Source organism: Aspergillus vadensis (genome assembly GCF_003184925.1).
Source record: "Aspergillus vadensis CBS 113365 unplaced genomic scaffold BO88scaffold_36, whole genome shotgun sequence".
Lineage (NCBI taxonomy): Eukaryota > Fungi > Ascomycota > Eurotiomycetes > Eurotiales > Aspergillaceae > Aspergillus > Aspergillus vadensis.
In genome coordinates this window covers 163,118-179,847 of record NW_020292074.1, presented here as the reverse complement: position 1 = coordinate 179,847, position 16,730 = coordinate 163,118, and the positions used below count along the sequence as shown (strand labels likewise).

General features: G+C 50.1%; 8 protein-coding genes and 2 non-coding genes across 10 annotated transcripts; 7 read left to right on the top strand and 3 right to left on the bottom strand.

Moving 5' to 3' along the window:
• Nucleotides 1-293: 293 nt before the first annotated feature.
• On the top strand, nucleotides 294-1,332 carry BO88DRAFT_398571 (class II aldolase/adducin domain-containing protein). Its single transcript, XM_025705325.1, has 3 exons — nucleotides 294-603; nucleotides 657-1,188; nucleotides 1,239-1,332. The coding sequence occupies exons 1-3, from the start codon at nucleotides 326-328 to the stop codon at nucleotides 1,311-1,313; spliced, it is 885 nt and encodes a 294-aa protein (XP_025557594.1). The 5' UTR covers nucleotides 294-325; the 3' UTR covers nucleotides 1,314-1,332.
• A 64-nt stretch (nucleotides 1,333-1,396) lies between these two features.
• BO88DRAFT_352412 (Zn(II)2Cys6 transcription factor) lies at nucleotides 1,397-3,583 on the bottom strand (the record flags this gene model as incomplete). The annotated part of the gene is made up of 2 exons (XM_025703589.1): nucleotides 1,397-2,380; nucleotides 2,435-3,583. The coding sequence occupies 2 exons, from the start codon at nucleotides 3,581-3,583 to the stop codon at nucleotides 1,397-1,399; spliced, it is 2,133 nt and encodes a 710-aa protein (XP_025557593.1).
• Nucleotides 3,584-3,953: 370 nt separating this feature from the next.
• Nucleotides 3,954-5,044, top strand: BO88DRAFT_475750 (ketopantoate reductase family protein; the record flags this gene model as incomplete). Its single annotated transcript, XM_025711894.1, has 2 exons — nucleotides 3,954-4,146; nucleotides 4,203-5,044. 2 exons carry the CDS (start codon nucleotides 3,954-3,956, stop codon nucleotides 5,042-5,044), a joined length of 1,035 nt encoding a protein of 344 aa, XP_025557592.1.
• A 543-nt stretch (nucleotides 5,045-5,587) lies between these two features.
• On the top strand, nucleotides 5,588-9,319 carry BO88DRAFT_475745 (acetyl-CoA synthetase-like protein). The gene is made up of 4 exons (XM_025711893.1): nucleotides 5,588-5,933; nucleotides 5,991-6,258; nucleotides 6,314-8,499; nucleotides 8,573-9,319. Exons 1-4 carry the CDS (start codon nucleotides 5,640-5,642, stop codon nucleotides 8,972-8,974), a joined length of 3,150 nt encoding a protein of 1,049 aa, XP_025557591.1. The 5' UTR covers nucleotides 5,588-5,639; the 3' UTR covers nucleotides 8,975-9,319.
• Nucleotides 9,320-9,371: 52 nt separating this feature from the next.
• Nucleotides 9,372-10,395, top strand: BO88DRAFT_475737 (DUF3632 domain-containing protein; the record flags this gene model as incomplete). Its single annotated transcript, XM_025711892.1, has 3 exons — nucleotides 9,372-9,710; nucleotides 9,774-9,837; nucleotides 9,962-10,395. 3 exons carry the CDS (start codon nucleotides 9,372-9,374, stop codon nucleotides 10,393-10,395), a joined length of 837 nt encoding a protein of 278 aa, XP_025557590.1.
• Nucleotides 10,396-10,957: 562 nt separating this feature from the next.
• On the bottom strand, nucleotides 10,958-11,029 carry BO88DRAFT_t257. The gene has a single exon. It is a non-coding gene; the product is annotated as a tRNA-Ala (tRNA).
• A 427-nt stretch (nucleotides 11,030-11,456) lies between these two features.
• Nucleotides 11,457-12,419, top strand: BO88DRAFT_475736 (short-chain dehydrogenase; the record flags this gene model as incomplete). The annotated part of the gene is made up of 1 exon (XM_025711891.1): nucleotides 11,457-12,419. One exon carries the CDS (start codon nucleotides 11,457-11,459, stop codon nucleotides 12,417-12,419), a length of 963 nt encoding a protein of 320 aa, XP_025557589.1.
• Nucleotides 12,420-12,613: 194 nt separating this feature from the next.
• On the bottom strand, nucleotides 12,614-13,981 carry BO88DRAFT_398568 (amidohydrolase family protein). Its single transcript, XM_025705324.1, has 3 exons — nucleotides 13,802-13,981; nucleotides 12,969-13,739; nucleotides 12,614-12,916 (listed from the first exon to the last, which is right to left on the bottom strand). The coding sequence occupies exons 1-3, from the start codon at nucleotides 13,974-13,976 to the stop codon at nucleotides 12,783-12,785; spliced, it is 1,080 nt and encodes a 359-aa protein (XP_025557588.1). The 5' UTR covers nucleotides 13,977-13,981; the 3' UTR covers nucleotides 12,614-12,782.
• Nucleotides 13,982-14,560: 579 nt separating this feature from the next.
• Nucleotides 14,561-14,632, top strand: BO88DRAFT_t258. Its single transcript has one exon. It is a non-coding gene; the product is annotated as a tRNA-Ala (tRNA).
• A 1,011-nt stretch (nucleotides 14,633-15,643) lies between these two features.
• On the top strand, nucleotides 15,644-16,602 carry BO88DRAFT_398566 (EGFR-like transmembrane domain-containing protein; the record flags this gene model as incomplete). Its single annotated transcript, XM_025705323.1, has 2 exons — nucleotides 15,644-15,857; nucleotides 15,908-16,602. The coding sequence occupies 2 exons, from the start codon at nucleotides 15,644-15,646 to the stop codon at nucleotides 16,600-16,602; spliced, it is 909 nt and encodes a 302-aa protein (XP_025557587.1).
• Between the last annotated feature and the right edge of the window lie 128 nt (nucleotides 16,603-16,730).

The following is a 16,730-nucleotide window of genomic DNA, read 5'->3' as shown; positions in this document are numbered from 1 at the left end:
TATCGGGCCTTGCTGGTTCGCCTCTAGTTCAGTTTCGAGCCAGATCCACAGTCGGGGCTAGCCCGAGGTTATCAGTTGGCTAGCAAGGCAAGTCTCCCCTGCTGCGTGTCTCTTGACCTGCCTATTGCATCCACCCTTGCATACCCTAACTCTCGACGCCAAACCAGTCGGGCAATTGTCGACTAAATCACAAGACACCGTGGGATAAAAAGTCAAAAGTGCAGGTAGAAATATAAGTGATGACATACACAAATATTCCACACTGCAACGCCAACGTGGACTCGATTCATATCCTTTCGTACGTGGAAAAGTCCAACACAGCACCATGTCCTCAACCACAACCACCATCGTAGCGAAGAAGGAAGACCCTTCACAGGCCACAGAGTCAAACACCACTGGAAAATCAGCCATCCAGGCCATCTCACAAGGAGCCACCCTACCAGGCATCCCTTCCTTTACCTCCGCGGACAAAAAGCGAAGATGGATGCTCGAGCACATGGCTGGTGCCTTCAGAGTATTCGCTCGCAAGGGTTTCTCCGAAGGAATGAGCGGGCACATCTCCTTGCGTGATCCAGAACATTCAGACTGCTTCTGGACGAATCCGTATGACCTCTCACCAACAAGACCGGTCCAGGTACATCAGCTAACAATCCCAGACTCGGGCTCCATTTCGGTTTAGTCAAGGTTTCCGATCTCATCCTACTAAATCATGCCGGCGAACCAGTCGGAGGCAATCGATCGCGGCCAGCCAATGCCGCGGGCTTCCAGATCCACGGCGTCCTGCACAAGATGTATCCGCATGTGAACGCGGCGTGCCATGCGCACTCGAAGTACGGTAAAGCGTGGTCGACGTTCGCCAAGCCTTTGGATATGATCAACCAGGACGTTACTATGTTTTATGGTGATGCGCAGGCTGTATACCCCGAGTTCGGGGGCGTCGTGCTAGAGAAAGAGGAGAGTCTGCGGCTGGGTAGACACTTGGGTGACAAAGGGAAGTTGCTGATACTGCGCAACCATGGCCTTCTTACGGTCGGACAGACGGTGGATGAAGCGGCTTATCTGTTCACTCTGGCTGAGAGGAGCTGCGAAATTCAACTGCAGGTGGATGCGGCTGCTGCTCAGGGTTTGGAGAAGAAGCTTATTGAGCCAGAAGCGGCTGAGTTTACGTTCAAGATGACTAGTGACCCGGTAAGTTACACCAACTCCTTGGAATTGAAAGGTATAGCTAATGGAAGCAGGAGGCGTTGTATCATGAGTTCCAGCCGGATTATGAGATGGAGCGGGCGCTGTGCAACGATGAGTTTCTACAGTGAGTATGGGTGCATGTGGTTGAATATGACTGTACGATGTTTCAAACATGATGATTATGAGAAGATGAGGTTTCATGAATATGTCGTCATATGTAGAACAAACTCAGGTTGTTTTCCCGCATAATCTGCGGCCAACTGGCGCTAGCATTGCTGTTCAGGTGCTGTCGTTGTCTCTCCCAGACCTGCCTTGCTATTCTCAACGCCAACTTAAAAGTCCCAAGCCCACTTTTTCTGGCCGATGTCTCGAACCAGCCCGCAAACCAGTCTTGCAGTGTAGGATCCAAAGCCTCACAGGCGGCAATAAACGCTACCCAGATGAAAGGAGCAGCTACACGAGTCGCCGGCATATCGTCTCTTGCTACCTGAGCTAGGGCGTCTCGCACTTGCCACGCTTTATCTTGGAGGATCATCGGATCCACATCGTAGATCCGCCGATAAAAGAAGATAATGAGGGCTTTGTGAATTGCAGAAATCATCAGGCGAACAATCGTGGCATTGGTCTGGGCGATGATACTGTCTGGATCCGCATCTGACACTGACGGTGGTCGCCAGGTGGAAATGCATCGTTCTAGGCTCCGCGCCCGCGCGGAGAACTGCTTAAAGTCCAACGCCCCCGTATAGCTTCCCAAGTCCGAGAGGTCTCGCTCATTGCCTAGTCGCGTTACTTGTGATATTAGAAATAGTAGAGACTCGGGAAGGCCAAAGACATGTGGGTACATGGTCGAGTCCCACTGGCCCGGGATCTCCAAGTGCAAATCATTTTCTCCCTGATGCTGCTCCTTCAACTCGCTCATCCGCTGGTCCAATCGACCTTCCCATTGCCGAAGACGGAACGAGCGAGTTGAAGCGATGGAGCGCACGGTATCGGGGGATGCATAGTCGGACTCTATCTCTACGTTGGACACAGGGAGAACGGAAGTGCTCTCCTGGAAGATACGTAGATAGACATAGCAATGGTGCAACAAGCGGACCTTGCGTGATTTCCGCGTTTTAGGCAAGCCACGAAAACGAACCCAGTTTTCGCAGTCTAACAGACATCGGCGTACCCGCTCTGTGCTCCCTTGGTAGGCCTATGTGTATGGTGAGACATGTACTTGTGCTCAGCTGCGGCTGGCGTTGCTTACCGAAACCGTGCCCATGCACAGCAAGGCGATGAGAACGTCTTTGTACTTGACTTTTTTGACGCTTGATGACGCATCGTGTAATGCTCGCTTGAGGTAATTCTGAGCTTCGATAGCAAAGGTCTCTGCCTGTCTCTGCCAATATTCGCTTGCGCTGCGCGTCAAGGAAGATAGACGCTGGGTGAAGGCCGCAGTGGCGAGAATTGCGTAGAAGATGGACATCCGGGTGTTGTTGGCCAGTTCGCCCATGGTCAACAACGCCAGACTCTCCATAGCTGGAGGTATGTAGAGCATACTCCAGGGGCTCTTTTCCAGCTGGATCGGGGTGAACAGTTGAGTTACATTCTTTGTGTATGCAGACAGCAATAGGGGGGCATCTGGCGGGGCCAGGTTGGTCACAGATGGAGCATATCGGATCTCCGGCGACGACAATAACGATGCTTGCAGAGGAACCGATGGCGATGGTCCCATTAGGAAGCCTCCCGACAGAGATTGCGGGGAAATCCCGTCATTTTCCGCTGAAGGCAGGGTTGTGGCAAAGAAGTCTTGAGCATCTATGTCGGCAGAAACGTCTACATTCACATGGCCAAACAGACACTCCATGAGGGGATCATTGCTGAAGGCATCATCCAAGGACATGTCCAGCCCAACATTGACCGGACTGTCTTCCACCCGCGGGAGGGGCTCATCAACTGGGTTAATTGGGGCTTCGGGAAGGTCCATCTCAACTTGAACTACCCGAAAGGCACCAAAGGGACCCATACGGGTATTGAAATTGGTATTAGCCTCTTCCTCCTGGCTCTCGCATTGACCATCAATCTTGGTCAGAATGGTGTGAACGTCATCCAAGTCCAAGCTGTCGGTCAACTGCTCACTCATACGCTGACGCATGTCCTCGGTGAAGAGGGGACGGCGACATCGTGAGCTCTGGTTGTCGCTCGCATCAAACAACAGCCGAATCTCGTACCTTTCACAGACCAGCCCCGCACGCTCACACACCAGGCAAGATGGCCTGGTCTCATCACACTTTGCATGGCGCCGACGACAGGTCTCGCATCCTCCCAAGGAACGGGAGCGCACTGGGGTGTCTGTTGGCTTGCCAGAGCGAGCAGGGGCCTCGGTGGTGGTAGTTACGGCGGCCCCTGATGTCATGGAGATCGATAAGCAGTTGATCTGAGAAGCAATCGATAGGGTATGTAGTGAATAAGTGAGGGGGAAAGATGTCGAGCGAGGAGAGTTGCCTGGAGGATAACGGGGAAGGTGAGGCCGGAATGGCTTGCCATTTTAGTGTTGCGGGCAAGCGGGGTTGATGGAGTTGAAGCTAAGATTATCGCAATTATCGCGATGATCAGCCACTTGCTGATAGTCTCGATAAGGCGTGATAGCATCATCTGTCCAACCAGGCAGGTTAATTCCATGGTCATGATTTACCTCTCACCATTTATAACATCCCCCTTAAGATTCCGATAACAAGAGGTTGGCCCTTGACCCTTGTCCACATCTCCACCCCTACTCACTCATCATGCAAGACAAAGCCAACGTCCTGTTAATCGGCTGTGGTGGCATCGGCACTATTGCTGCGCTGAACTTGGAACTTGGAGGCAAAGCCATTGTCACTGCTGTTCTGCGTTCGAATTATGAGCATGTCAAAGCTCACGGCTTCTCCATCAAGTCGATCGACCACGGAGAGGTGAAAGGCTTCCGACCGTCAATCTGTATGTAGCCACTCATTTTCATATCAGCAGTTTCCTACTAACAGTTGCCCTGACAGTACGAAACACCATCCCAGACGTTGAGAAAGAGAATCTCCCCCCATACCGGTACATTGTCGTCACCACCAAAAACTACGCCGATGTGCCCCCGACCGTAGCAGAGATCATCCGCCCTGCCGTCACCAGGGGCTACACGCGCATCGCGCTCGTCCAGAATGGCCTGAACATAGAAAAGCCCCTTATTGCCGCTTTCCCAGAAAACATCATCCTCTCGGGCGTCAGCTTCTGTGGTTCCCATCAGGTCTCCTTGGGAGAGATCGTCCACGAAGACGATGACGAGCTTTACGTGGGAGCCTTCCGCAACCCCAATCTAACCCCCGACAAAGAGGATGCGGCCGCCAAAGAATATTGTGAGATTTATGGGGCAGGTGGCAAGTGCAATCCTCAGTTCAACCCCGACGTCGGGTTCAGTCGCTGGCGGAAGCTGCTGTACAATGCCTGCTTGAATCCCATTTGTGCCGTCACAGATCTAGATACCGGTCGCATCCAGCTGGCAGACGGCGCCATTGATAATTTGGTCCGACCAGCCATGGAGGAGATCCGCGCAGGTGCGAAGGCATGTGGGCATGACCTACCACCTGAGCTGGTGGACTTCATGATCACGATGGACCCCATCACCATGTACAATCCACCCAGCATGCAAGTGGATATCCGCAATGGCCGGTTCTGTGAGTATGAGAACATCGTGGGAGAGGCACTGAAGGAAGGAAAAGCCAGGGGTGTCCCCATGCCGACATTAACAGTGTTGTATGGCCTTCTCAAGGCCATCCAGTGGCGGACCAAGGAAAGGAAGGGGCTGGTGCAGATCCCGGAGCCGGAGGACCATACAGTTAAGAAGTGATAGATTAATGAAATATAATGACTATAAAAATCCCTTTAGCATAGCTGGCCTCCGCCTCGAATGCATATACAGGGGTTTTCAATGCCACTGCATATTGCGACAGCAAGAATCTGAGGATAATCGTGTCCAGATTCGCTAGTATGGAACTGTGGCTGTATGTTAGTAGCTCGATGTGGCTAGAGTATTGTCGTCTACAATGACACCCAGTGAATAACTTCAACCAGGAGGGTGAAGACAGTGCAGGATCTGGTGGGAGCGACCGAGCGGGAGAACCCGCAGATTACGTTAAAAACCAAAGCAGATGAAGGATTCGGGGGCCAAAGGATCCATTCTTCGTCAGACATTAATTTCCCGGACGATGGAGTTGAGTATACGAAGCATGATGGCCAATCAATGGACAAAATAGCCTGCAGAAATGTGGAAATACATTGTTGCGGTGTCCCTCGGCATCAAGCCAAGCGGGGAGAGGCTCGTCAGTTGCTATAAGTTCATCCATCAGGTATCGGCAATAGCCTAACTTGATTTCACGTCAAGCTGCTGTCTCGTGTTTTGAAGTATCAAGGAAAACCCCACCAGAAGCAGTGATTCAGCGACCATGGCTCCTAGCATACCAGTTCCTCGCAAACGGCTTCTGACCACCGAAATAGATGCCATCGCCGAGAGTAATCCTGAGAGGCGATTCTGTGTAATGCCCAGGGGCTCGGAGCTCTCAGATGGCTTGCAAGAAATTTCAGTTAAGGATCTCTCTCGCGGCATCAACTTTTTGTGCTGGTGGATAGAAGCGCAAGCTGGTACAGATGCACCTGTTGGGTCAACAGTAGCATACATGGGTGCCAATGATATTCGCTACTTTATTTTCATCGTGGCATGCCATAAGACAGGCTACAAGGTGGGATACTTCCGACTTCGTAGACGTTCCGCTTGTATACTGACCTTTCTCAATCAGCCATTGCTACTTTCGAGTAAGAACTCTGATGAAGCTCAACTGTACTTGCTACATGAGACTAAGTGTAACCGGTTCTTTTGCACTGCGGAGAGGGAGCGGAAGGTAGCAGAGCTTAAGCAACTCCGTCCCGAACTAAATATCATCGAATTACCCGCATTAGATGCCATCTTGGAGGGAGAAGAGGGTTCACGCTTCTACCCCTTTACTCAATCTTACGAGGAGACCGAGGATGAGGTCTTTCTCATAGTGCACAGTTCCGGATCAACAGGTATGGTCTCCCATCTCGAAATGGTGAATCTGGCTCAAGTAAACTCACTCCTCAGGAATGCCCAAACCTATTCCCCTGACTCATGGCTATTTCAGTGCCTTGGATGCCATTGTCCATCTCCCTCGTCCGGGCGACCGGAGACTTACTATATTCTGTGATCTCAGCCCGGATAACCTTGTTCTCAGCGTAGTTCCGTTCTTCCATATGATGGGAATCGTCGCTTTCACCACGTCCATCTTCCACTCGGTACCTTTCCTCTATGGGCCAGAGAAGCCACTTTCGGTTGACTTCTTGACGGACCTTATCAAATTCGGTCGACCAACTACAGCTCTTCTTCCCCCGTCAATCCTTGACGATGTTTCCTTATCTGAGGAAGCCCTACTCTCGTTGGGCACAATGGAGAGTGTGTATTTTGGTGGGGCGCCACTCTCATCAGAAACAGGTGACAAGGTCCGCAAATACACGAAACTGATCACAGCACTGGGATCCACCGAAACCAATCTTATCCCTTCCATCGTTCCCGAAAAGGACGAAGATTATGGTTATCTCGAGTGGAATCCTAATTACGGCGCTGTTATGGAGCCTGTTGGAGATGATATCTATGAGCTGGTCATTCCTCGCCCGCCCACACGCGATTATCACGGCATCTGTCATACATTTCCCTCGTGCACGGAGTACCATACTAAGGATCTCTTCACACGACATCCATCTAATCCTCGACTGTGGAAGCATCACGGTCGTCTAGACGACGTCATCGTTCTAAGTAACGGGTTCAAGTTCAATCCTGTCATACTGGAGACCATGATCGAGGCGCATCCTCTCATTTCCCGGGCATTGGTGGTCGGAAAGGGTCAATTCCACACTGCTCTGCTGGTCGAGCCATACTGGGATGCATTTGACTCATACCTTGACCCCAATTCTTTCATTGATGCTATCTGGCCTGCGATCGAGGAGGCAAACAAAACTATAGCCGCCCACGGACGTATCATGAAAGACAAGATCGCTCTCTCTAAGAGGGATAGGCCATTTCAAACCACACCAAAGGGTTCGACGCGAAGGGCTGCTGTAGTCAAAGACTACGCCAATGAGATTGATGCCATTTATACCATGAGTGACGACGGAACCCTTGCAGTGGACGAGCTTCCAGCAAACCCAGACCTGTCTAATCTTATTGAATACATTCATGACTTGGTTACTAAGACCCTCCAACCATCTGGCTTTGGTCCCCAGGAAGACCTCTACAAACTTGGTCTCGACTCTTTGCAAACCATCCAGGTCGCTAAGTATCTACGCAACGCTTTATTTGCCCACTGCGATGGCCCAAGTGCGGTAGAGTTGACGACCCAAATGGTTTACGCAAATCCGACCGTGGAGAAGTTGGCTCAGCTGCTTCTGCGGGTGCTGAATGGTGACAATGCGACAGATCTCTCCCGCCCAGAGAAGCTCAACAGTCTCATTGAAAAGTACACATCCAACCTACCAATCCAGGACTTCACCCCGGAGCAGACTGCAAACACCCACACAGCTCATACAGTGATACTGACAGGATCCACCGGGTCGTTGGGGACTTACCTCCTGCACAACCTCCTCGAAGACCCGAGCGTCGCCAAAGTATACTGCTTCAACCGAAGCGACGCCCAGTCCAAACAAGAAACGATCTTCCGACAAAAAGGCCTCAATATCACTCCAGTCGCCCTTGAAAAGGTGGAATATCTCACCGTCTCCTTTAGCGATCCACTTTTTGGTCTCCCCTTGCCCAAGTACAACGCCCTCCTTACCACGGTTACAACAATAATCCACAACGCCTGGAAAGTCGACTTCAACCACAGCGTCGACTCATTTGAAGACCCGCACATTCGCAGCGTACGGCACTTCATCGACTTTAGTCTCCAGAGTACTCATTGTGCGCATGTCCATTTTATCTCATCAGTGGGCACCGTGGGCGCCTGGACTTGGGACATGGGATCAACCATCCCTGAAAGCCCACTTGAAGACAGCAAGGCATGTCCGAGTCAAGGATACGGGGAGTCCAAGTACATCTCCGAACGTATATGTTATGAGGCAAGCCGCAGGTCGGGCGTCCCGACTACCGTATATCGCGTGGGACAGATAGCAGGTCCGACCACAATAGAAGGTCAATGGAATCCCCAAGACTGGCTGCCTACTATTATCAAGACATCAAAGGCAATAGGTCTAGTTCCGGACACGCTGGGTTCGAGGGCTGTTGATTGGATTGCCGTGGTAATACACCCCTTCCATCCTCCGTCTAGTGGATAGCTATGTCTGGCTACTAATGCATTATATCGGAATGTAGGACACCCTCGCCCGCATAATCACCGAAGTCATTCACACTCGCGCCGTTAAAGTGTCTTCTTCTTCGTCACACGCAGTATTTCACCTCGTCAACCCATCAAAAACAACCTGGGAAGCACTCGTCCCTACCGTCCAGGACATGTACCTGGACATGAAACCGGTGGGTTTCACAACGTGGGTAAAACACCTCGAGAAATTGAGCATTAAAAACCCATCCGAGCAGGAGATCGCGGAGAAGCCTGCCCTCAAGCTACTCGAATTTTACCGTGAGTTCGCGGAAGGTGCTACGCTCTCGGTGCCGCTTGAGGTGGACAAGGCAAAGGAGGCAAGCAAAACTATGGCTGCACTGGGGCCTATTACGGGAGATGATATGAGGAATTGGTTGAAGCAGTGGTCGTTCTAAGGTTGTTGTTGGCTTGGTGCTCAGTGTTGCGGGGCTATAAACGAATTAACAATCATCTCGCTGGTGGAAATGAGTTGTACGGTTGTTTTTAGGATCAAGTAAGCACTTCAAGCCATAGCGAAAGGGACGTACAACGGCTGTCTATGCTTGCCGAATTCGATTTGCTCGCGCTTTCCTACTGTCCGTCCTGGCTGGGGTTATTTCTTCTGGCCCGCCGAATAGCCTTGTTTCTTGGTCAACTTAACATCTTACAATCGCTACTATCATCAATCCAATCGTTCGGTCTTTTCAAAGAACCAATATCTGCTCACGTTCACTTTATTGTACTATTTGCTTTAAAGCCACCCCAGACCCATCCCTTTTTTTTTTTTTTTTTTCTTCTATTTTCTAGGTCGCCATGGCTGTCTTGACCTTGGAAGGTGGAGATAATGAGTGTAACAGGGCGATGAGAGGCAACTATTCGCGGTTGGAAGCTTTTCGACTCATACAGGAGTGCCTAGCGCCAGAATATACTGTTACCATCGAGCAAACTGCCCAAGCACTTCATAAACTGCTCCCACCACCAGATGACCCTACTTACCCTGGCGAAGCTGACTTGTTCGGAGACCTTATACTTGAGTTATCTCAGCAGGTGGAGTACGATAATCCTGCTCAAGACCGTTATGTGCAGGTGATTCAAAGACTGCAAGACTCGGACCGCGTGAAAAAATATATACCACAACCTGAAGGTGTCGGTGTGAGTGATATTTACCTAGAAACTAGCCTGAGCCAAGCAGCGAAACTGACACTCTAGTACCAGGGATACGGTCGCTATGAAATTATGCCACGATTGATGGCCAATCTAGGGCAATATTCGGCGCAACGTACGTCTGGGTCCTCTTCCTCGCTTTTCATAGAGGCCGTGTTTGTGTACAGCACCTGTGCAACAAAGCCTCCGTCATGCTAGCTTCTAAAATCAGTAATCTTCGAAGACTGACAACTTCTCAGGAATGGACAAGAATGGAAACCAAAATTACTTTGTTAACGTTCGGGCCTTTATAGCGCGCCTTTGCAGAGTGGGAGCTTTGCAAGGTCAGGCTTGGTTAGTCAACGAAATGAAGGCTGCCTTCGAAGATATACTGCCAGAACAGTTCCACGTCGTATCCATCATGGGTGCTGCAGTTATTATCGAGTTTGCTGGGAGTTGGCTGTATGAGGAGGTCGTTCGAGCACCTAAGCTTGACGAGATAAACGACAACAGATTGTGGGCAACTGGTTATTACTACAATGGTCCTCGGTATGGCATCGCGAGGTGGAATCACTGGCAAAGGCTATTTCGGTGGGCGGAACAGACAATGCCACTCGATCGGGAGAGTAAACGGCTTATATTCTATGCCGAGTGGTATATGCATGGAATATCGAGGTCCCTTCAGCCTTACTAGATGACGTTGGCTTTGAGCTATCCTCCGTATGCTTTTTGTCTTCTGGAGCTCGCTTCAACTTAGGTAGATGTGCAGAAATTCTATTTTTAGCTCGGTGGTACTTTTCCTTGCTGTGCTAACAGAATTATCTCCGACTGGTAGTTTGAGGTTTAAGGACGATACAACATCGGACTTGGGCCTTGCGTTTCGGCGAGGGTTTACTGATTTTCACGAAGGCTCCATCAACCCTAATGAAGGTTAAAATGCTTAGAGGTCATCATAAGATGTTACAATGGGTTCTTCTCATTGCAGTCGAAGTGGGCGATCGTAGCCGATTACGTTATGGGTTCAGTGTAGTCGGTGTACCAATGCAGTTTCTGAAGCGAGACTGCCTACTTTAATGATGAACTAAACTTGGCGAGGGAGATGAAGAGACTGAATGAGCTCGTTCTAGTAAGATCCAACACAGAACACGCGGGCCGTGAAAACAAATTGTCATGGTGCGCATGAACAGGAAGGGCGCACAGCACGGGAAGGAGAAGCGGGAAGGGGCAAAAAAAGAAAAAGACAAAAAAGAAACAGCTGGAGCTGCGGGGAATCGAACCCCGGACCTCTCCCATGCTAAGGGAATATTATACCACTAAACCACAGCCCCTTTGCTGTTGAAAACCTGCTTGTTATTTTGTATTATGAGCAAAGACATAAGCTATCAGAGTTGTTGGGCCATAACCATTCCTTGTATGATTACAAATTGTGCCAGTTATAATAACTACCTATTAAGTCGTCTACGGTGTAAGCAGGGTGGACTTGAGGGATGAAGACTTGGAGTTTACGAATAATGCCGGTCTATCTCCTGGTGATGTTTTCGATGGTTTTTTTATTTCTAAGCAGCAGCAGGATGGCACATTGTGGCTTCGACTCAGGTGGATTTGGCAAAGACGGAGCTCCCTTGCCTATGGTCTAGCACTCCCAAGAATATAAAGTCATGTAGAATCCCCGTAGACCCAGACAGAGGTTCTATCGCAATCTTAGTGAATTCAACTTCTAATTTGATCAACTCGCCACATCTTCAAGTATCCACCATGCCCATCTTCGACGCAACAGCCACCAGCGAACAGGTCATCGAAGCCTTCGAGTCCAACATCAAGGGCAAGACCTTCGTCATAACCGGTACCGGTCAGCCCAGCATCGGCAGCCAGATAGCCACTTCCCTAGCCAAGGCCGCGCCAGCACATATCCTCATTGCCTCGCGCACCCTAAGCAAAGTCCAACCCGTGCTCGATGAGATCCACGCCATCACCAGCACCATCAAGACCACAGCAGTACAGGTGGACCTAAGCGACCATGACTCCGTTCGTCACGCTGCAGATAAGTTCCTCGCCGCGGCACCCAAGCTTGATGTCCTGATCAACAGCGCCGGGGTGATGGCAATCAAGGAATACACCCTCGACAAGCAGGGGATAGAGCTACAGCTCTCAGCCAACCACGTCGGCCACTTCTTACTTACCAACTTGCTCGTGCCAGCCCTCGAGGCTGCTAGCTCCGCCCGTGTGGTTAATCTGACCAGCTCTGGGTACCTTATCTCGCCGTTCCGCTTCGAAGACTGGAACTATTCCAACGGAAAAGAATACGACCCATGGACCGGCTACGGTCAAGCAAAGACAGCGAACATCCTATTCACCTACGGCTTGACCCAGCGACTACGACATAAGGGAATTGCTGCTATCGCTGTTCACCCAGGCTACAACGGAGATACTATGCTGGGTAGTCACCTCACTTGGGACGATTATTCTGGGATCTCTGCAGTCGCCAAACGGAATACCGGCAAGGAGTTTGTTTTCGAGGAGCCGCGGTTCAAGACGTATACTCAGATCGCGGCGACGCCGTTGATTGCGGCGCTGGATCCGGACTTGCAGGCTCTGGCGCCGGTGTTTATGCAGAATAGTGTAGTTAGTGAGGCTGCGGTGCATGCGATGGATCCGGGGAGTGTGGATGCTTTGTGGAGTTTGAGTGAGGAGCTTGTTGGGGAGGAGTTTCGGTATTAGCTTCTTAGATATTTGGATGGGGGAGGTACCTTTCTGGTGGGGTTCATCCACTCTAGGAATTGACAGAGGATGCATGGACACTATCGTCTTCAGTTCTTATGTGAGACGTTTGGAATGCGTTGTCTGGCACCCAAGTAAACTACTTTTGGGGAGCACTCTGGCATATCTGACTGTATCCTGGAGGTAAATACAAAGCCGGTCATTGCATATATCATTCTGTTTTTGTATCTCCTCACTCGTATAGTTCTACCGATCATTATTACTTCCATTGAAGTGCATCAAGTTGAAGTCCAGGTAGTGTGCCGTCTGTGGTATATTAGTCCCTCATCCCCTGCTTCCTGTAGTCAACCTGCCATACTGTATTCAAGCTCTTGGTAAGAGCTTCTGCGCGTTCCCAAAATATACCATATCCCGAAGCTCCTCGTTCATATGGAACGCATCTAGGTTCTCCCGGTATCCAGCTACTTTTATTGGGGGAGCGTTGGGATAATCGGACCCTATTACTCTTTTTAGCATCTAGTGTTACATGCCAGCCACGGAAATACTCACCATACATAATATGATCATGCGGTATTAAGTCCAGCAAGAGGTTCAGGACAGCCGGAGCACTCGAAAGAGCGAGGTCGTAATAAAACCCACGCAATGCCTCCATAAACTCGAAGTAAGTCTTTCCATAGGGACCTTTTTGGGCCATCGTATCCCGAGAAGTTACAGCCAGCCGCGAGATCAGATACGGCAGCGTCCCACCCGCATGCGATAGAATCTTCGGACAGTTCGGGAACTGCTGTGTGACGTTGTTAACAATCATATCGACAGCAGTCCGTGTAGTCTCCTGTGGGAAGTCAAGCATCGGAGGCGGCATAATCGGATCAATCCAATTACTGTCTTCAGGCATAGTAGGATGGATATGGACCACGATTTTGCGATCATCCAGTTCTTTCCAAATGGGAGTGAACTGAGAATGGCCTAGATAGTTGTTTCCATTGCCGTAGCGGGTGAACACGGTGACCCCGTCGGCTTTGAGGGTGTCGATGGAGTACTCGATTTCAGCCAGGGTACCAGGTACATCCAGAAGAGAAGGCAACGCGGCGAAGAATCCGAACCGTTCGGGGTACTGGTCGCGCAGGCTAGCAGCATATTCATTGACTCTTCGGGCCAGCGACCGAGCTGTGTCGTTGTTGCCAGTAATGACTGCACCTGGGGTGGTTAACGAAAGGATGGCTTTTCGGACACCATTATCCTGCATGTCTTGAAGAGAGTCCTCGACGGTCCATGCGGGGACTGGCAAGCCTGTTGGGTCGCCGCCTGCATCTTCAACGGCTGGATGTGCGTCACCATAATTAGTGCGGGGTCTTCAGTCCAGAGAAAGTATGCCCACGTACCCTGACGAAAGAAATCGGGGACAAAGTGATGGTGGATATCAATCTTCTGCGGTAGCTGCTGGGCCAGGACTGCGCTGTCATTGTCCATGGTGGTCGGATATCCCGAACCTATGCCACCGGTAGACATACCCAGGAAGCTTGCAATGCCGGTAGGTAGGTAGGAAGGTAGATGCATTATAATCACGGCTAAGAGTCATCGACTCTCAGTTGCTAATCCAGGTGACTTCGTGACTTTGGTGCCGCTTGGGCTGTTGTTTGTTGCGCAGCTGTACCCGATCCCTTGCATAACTGCCAACTACGGATCCCGCGGACTATTCTCATTGTGTCTCCCTTTTTAGCTGGCATGACAGGTGACATTTATTGTATTTTTCTGTGTCATAACTACACTGGCCGCAGTTTCTTGTCGTCGAGTTAGTGTTTATTTGATGATTCCGTGGTGCTAGTCAAACCCAGCAAAAATGAAACCTTCCGAGTTATGCAGGGAATATATATAATCACTGCTAGAAGAGTCGATGTAGAAGCAGTTATTGAATGACAAGGCTAAAATCAAGTTATTGTCATCAACTAATTTCAGAATTACAAAAAGAATGCTAGACTTGATCTAATAGCAAAGATAATGACCTTTTCACTGGCAGTATAGCTCGTGGTGGGCTATGGTGGCCATTCACCAGCAACAATTGTAACGATGGGTGTGAAGTGAGAGGTTGAAATGTAGCATTGCTTCATAGAGTAAAAATTGCAGGCGTTCTTCAACAAAAAGGGGCTGTGGTTTAGTGGTATAATATTCCCTTAGCATGGGAGAGGTCCGGGGTTCGATTCCCCGCAGCTCCATTTTTTGTGTTTTTCTTTTTGTCCTTATCGATTCGCTTAGCCTATGTCTACTTACCAACTTAGGCAGCTGAAAGCCGTCTGTTGACTATTCCTACTTAGTTTGTCCATGTAGCAATGCCCTTTTCCGCCCAGGCGACACATTTTCACATTTTACAGAGCACCCCTCCCCAAATGCTGTACCTTGCTGTCGCTAGATTCAAAAACCTCTCCACTGCCACCAAACTGCCAATGGTCCGCCCAGAGCATTCACGAACAGATAACCCATGTCAACCGCTTGTGTCGTCGAAAATGACCAAAGGCCAGTGGTGGCCTACACATGCAGAATAACAACGGTGTCAGCCTTTGCACAGGAGTTAACAGCGATCAGTGTATCTAGAGGGTGCAGATAGCCTCATATTACTTCAACATCGACCAAGGTACGATGGCACATTCGGATCATCGGGTAGCTTCTCTAGAAAAGTAATCGTTCATTTGTCCCCCAGCTGGAGCGAGAAGTTCATACGGCCACAAAACACCCCAACATTGAATACTGGCGAGCTCAAAATCAAGGTAAACCACTACATCCAACTGCCAGAACTCCCGAGTCGAGCCATCACGATCCCGACCATCCCAGTCAAGCCACAGGGGCGCAGATGCATCTCATGATCAACACACTATGTAACCTTGTCCTCTTGTTGCTCGAAGCACAACATAGCTAGCAAACACATTTCTCAAAACCACTGCCCACAATCTATTTTGAGCCTCGTGGCCTAAAACGACACATGGCAGGCAATGAATAGAACCCCCGCCGAAATTCACTTGCCCATGACCAGCCGGCCTATCTGGGTAAAGCAAAGACAGTGACTGACAAGGATAGCCTTTCCCCGCGGGATAAAAACAGAACAGCAGCCCGGGGTGGCTGAGACACCAATTAACTCAAATAACAGATCCCTCAAAAGATCCGGGCCCCCTGCTGAGGATCGGTGCTGTTTTGACCATCATCTGTGCATGCCGAGTGAACGCAATCTTAAGATGAACCTTCAACGAGATCCTGGCAGAACCGCATACGCCGTATGCCTTCTGCTCTCTCTTCAATACAACTGTCTCGCTCGAGCAGAGAGCTTCACCTATCCGACAGCAAAGGAATATCAGTTCATCGTGGGAGACTTGGTCAATGTATCCTGGGACGTGGTGACATCGCGTGTTTCTCTCTATGAAGTGTGCAACACCAAGATTCCTCTGCTAGGTCAGTACCCCTACAACTACCACCATTGACTCAGGCTGATGGAATCACAGTAAATGTCACCAATCCCTACAGCTATGTTTGGAATGCAACCCGCGACAAATACAGAGAGTCCGGCTGCGCATTCGAGCTCGATTCACTAGACATGTTCGGTATTCTTGACCCACCAGTACTCACCAGCGTCAAGATTGGCGTGAGCAAGCGTCAGAAAGATGACCCGCCGCCTGAGTTTCATAACTTGTACGACCCGACCAGCAGCACCACTAGCAGTACTTCTAGCACTACTTCAGTGAAATCTACCTCGAGTACTACTTTAACAACATCGACCTCTACATCTTCTTCACATGCTACAAGCAATGCGGCTGCCGACATAACAGCAACCCCTTCTACCCCAGCTCCAGCTACTACCGATACAAATAGTGGTCTCACTGTCGCACAAAAGGTTGGGATCGGTCTCGGGGTCCCGCTAGGAGTGCTGGCAATATCCATCGTTGGGGCTTTAGGCTTTCTGTATCGACGTCGATCTCAAAGGAGTGGTGTGGACGAGCCACCGAATTCGAACCAACCCGCATCCTCTGGCATGGTTGAAGCGGCCAAGGCTCCATGGGATTCTCGCATTCCCAGGGCGGAAACGGTAATCGCAGAACTGCCTTCGCCGTCTTTTGAAATGGAAGGAATAGCAGAGGAGGTGAATCATCGACCGATAAGCGAAGTAATGGGGACTCCTCGGAGTGAGCTTAGTGCGTGAGTTGAGTTTGCGTGAGATGTACATAATGTGCTATGCTGATGACTATCCGAGCAGCTATGTGGCTGCATATGGTCCATATCTAATAAGTAATGCTTGTCATTTGGTCACTTATTTGGTATCAACCTCTG

Coding starts and splice junctions, on each gene's coding strand:
- BO88DRAFT_398571 (XM_025705325.1), top strand. CDS start 326: ATGTCCTCAACCACAACCACCATCGTAGCGAAGAAGGAAGACCCTTCA. Junction 604..656: donor GACTGCTTCTGGACGAATCC/GTATGACCTCTC, acceptor TAACAATCCCAG/ACTCGGGCTCCATTTCGGTT. Junction 1,189..1,238: donor TCAAGATGACTAGTGACCCG/GTAAGTTACACC, acceptor TAATGGAAGCAG/GAGGCGTTGTATCATGAGTT.
- BO88DRAFT_475745 (XM_025711893.1), top strand. CDS start 5,640: ATGGCTCCTAGCATACCAGTTCCTCGCAAACGGCTTCTGACCACCGAA. Junction 5,934..5,990: donor GCCATAAGACAGGCTACAAG/GTGGGATACTTC, acceptor TTTCTCAATCAG/CCATTGCTACTTTCGAGTAA. Junction 8,500..8,572: donor CTGTTGATTGGATTGCCGTG/GTAATACACCCC, acceptor ATCGGAATGTAG/GACACCCTCGCCCGCATAAT.
- BO88DRAFT_398568 (XM_025705324.1), bottom strand. CDS start 13,976: ATGCATCTACCTTCCTACCTACCTACCGGCATTGCAAGCTTCCTGGGT. Junction 13,740..13,801: donor CCCCGATTTCTTTCGTCAGG/GTACGTGGGCAT, acceptor ACGCACATCCAG/CCGTTGAAGATGCAGGCGGC. Junction 12,917..12,968: donor GCATGATCATATTATGTATG/GTGAGTATTTCC, acceptor AAAGAGTAATAG/GGTCCGATTATCCCAACGCT.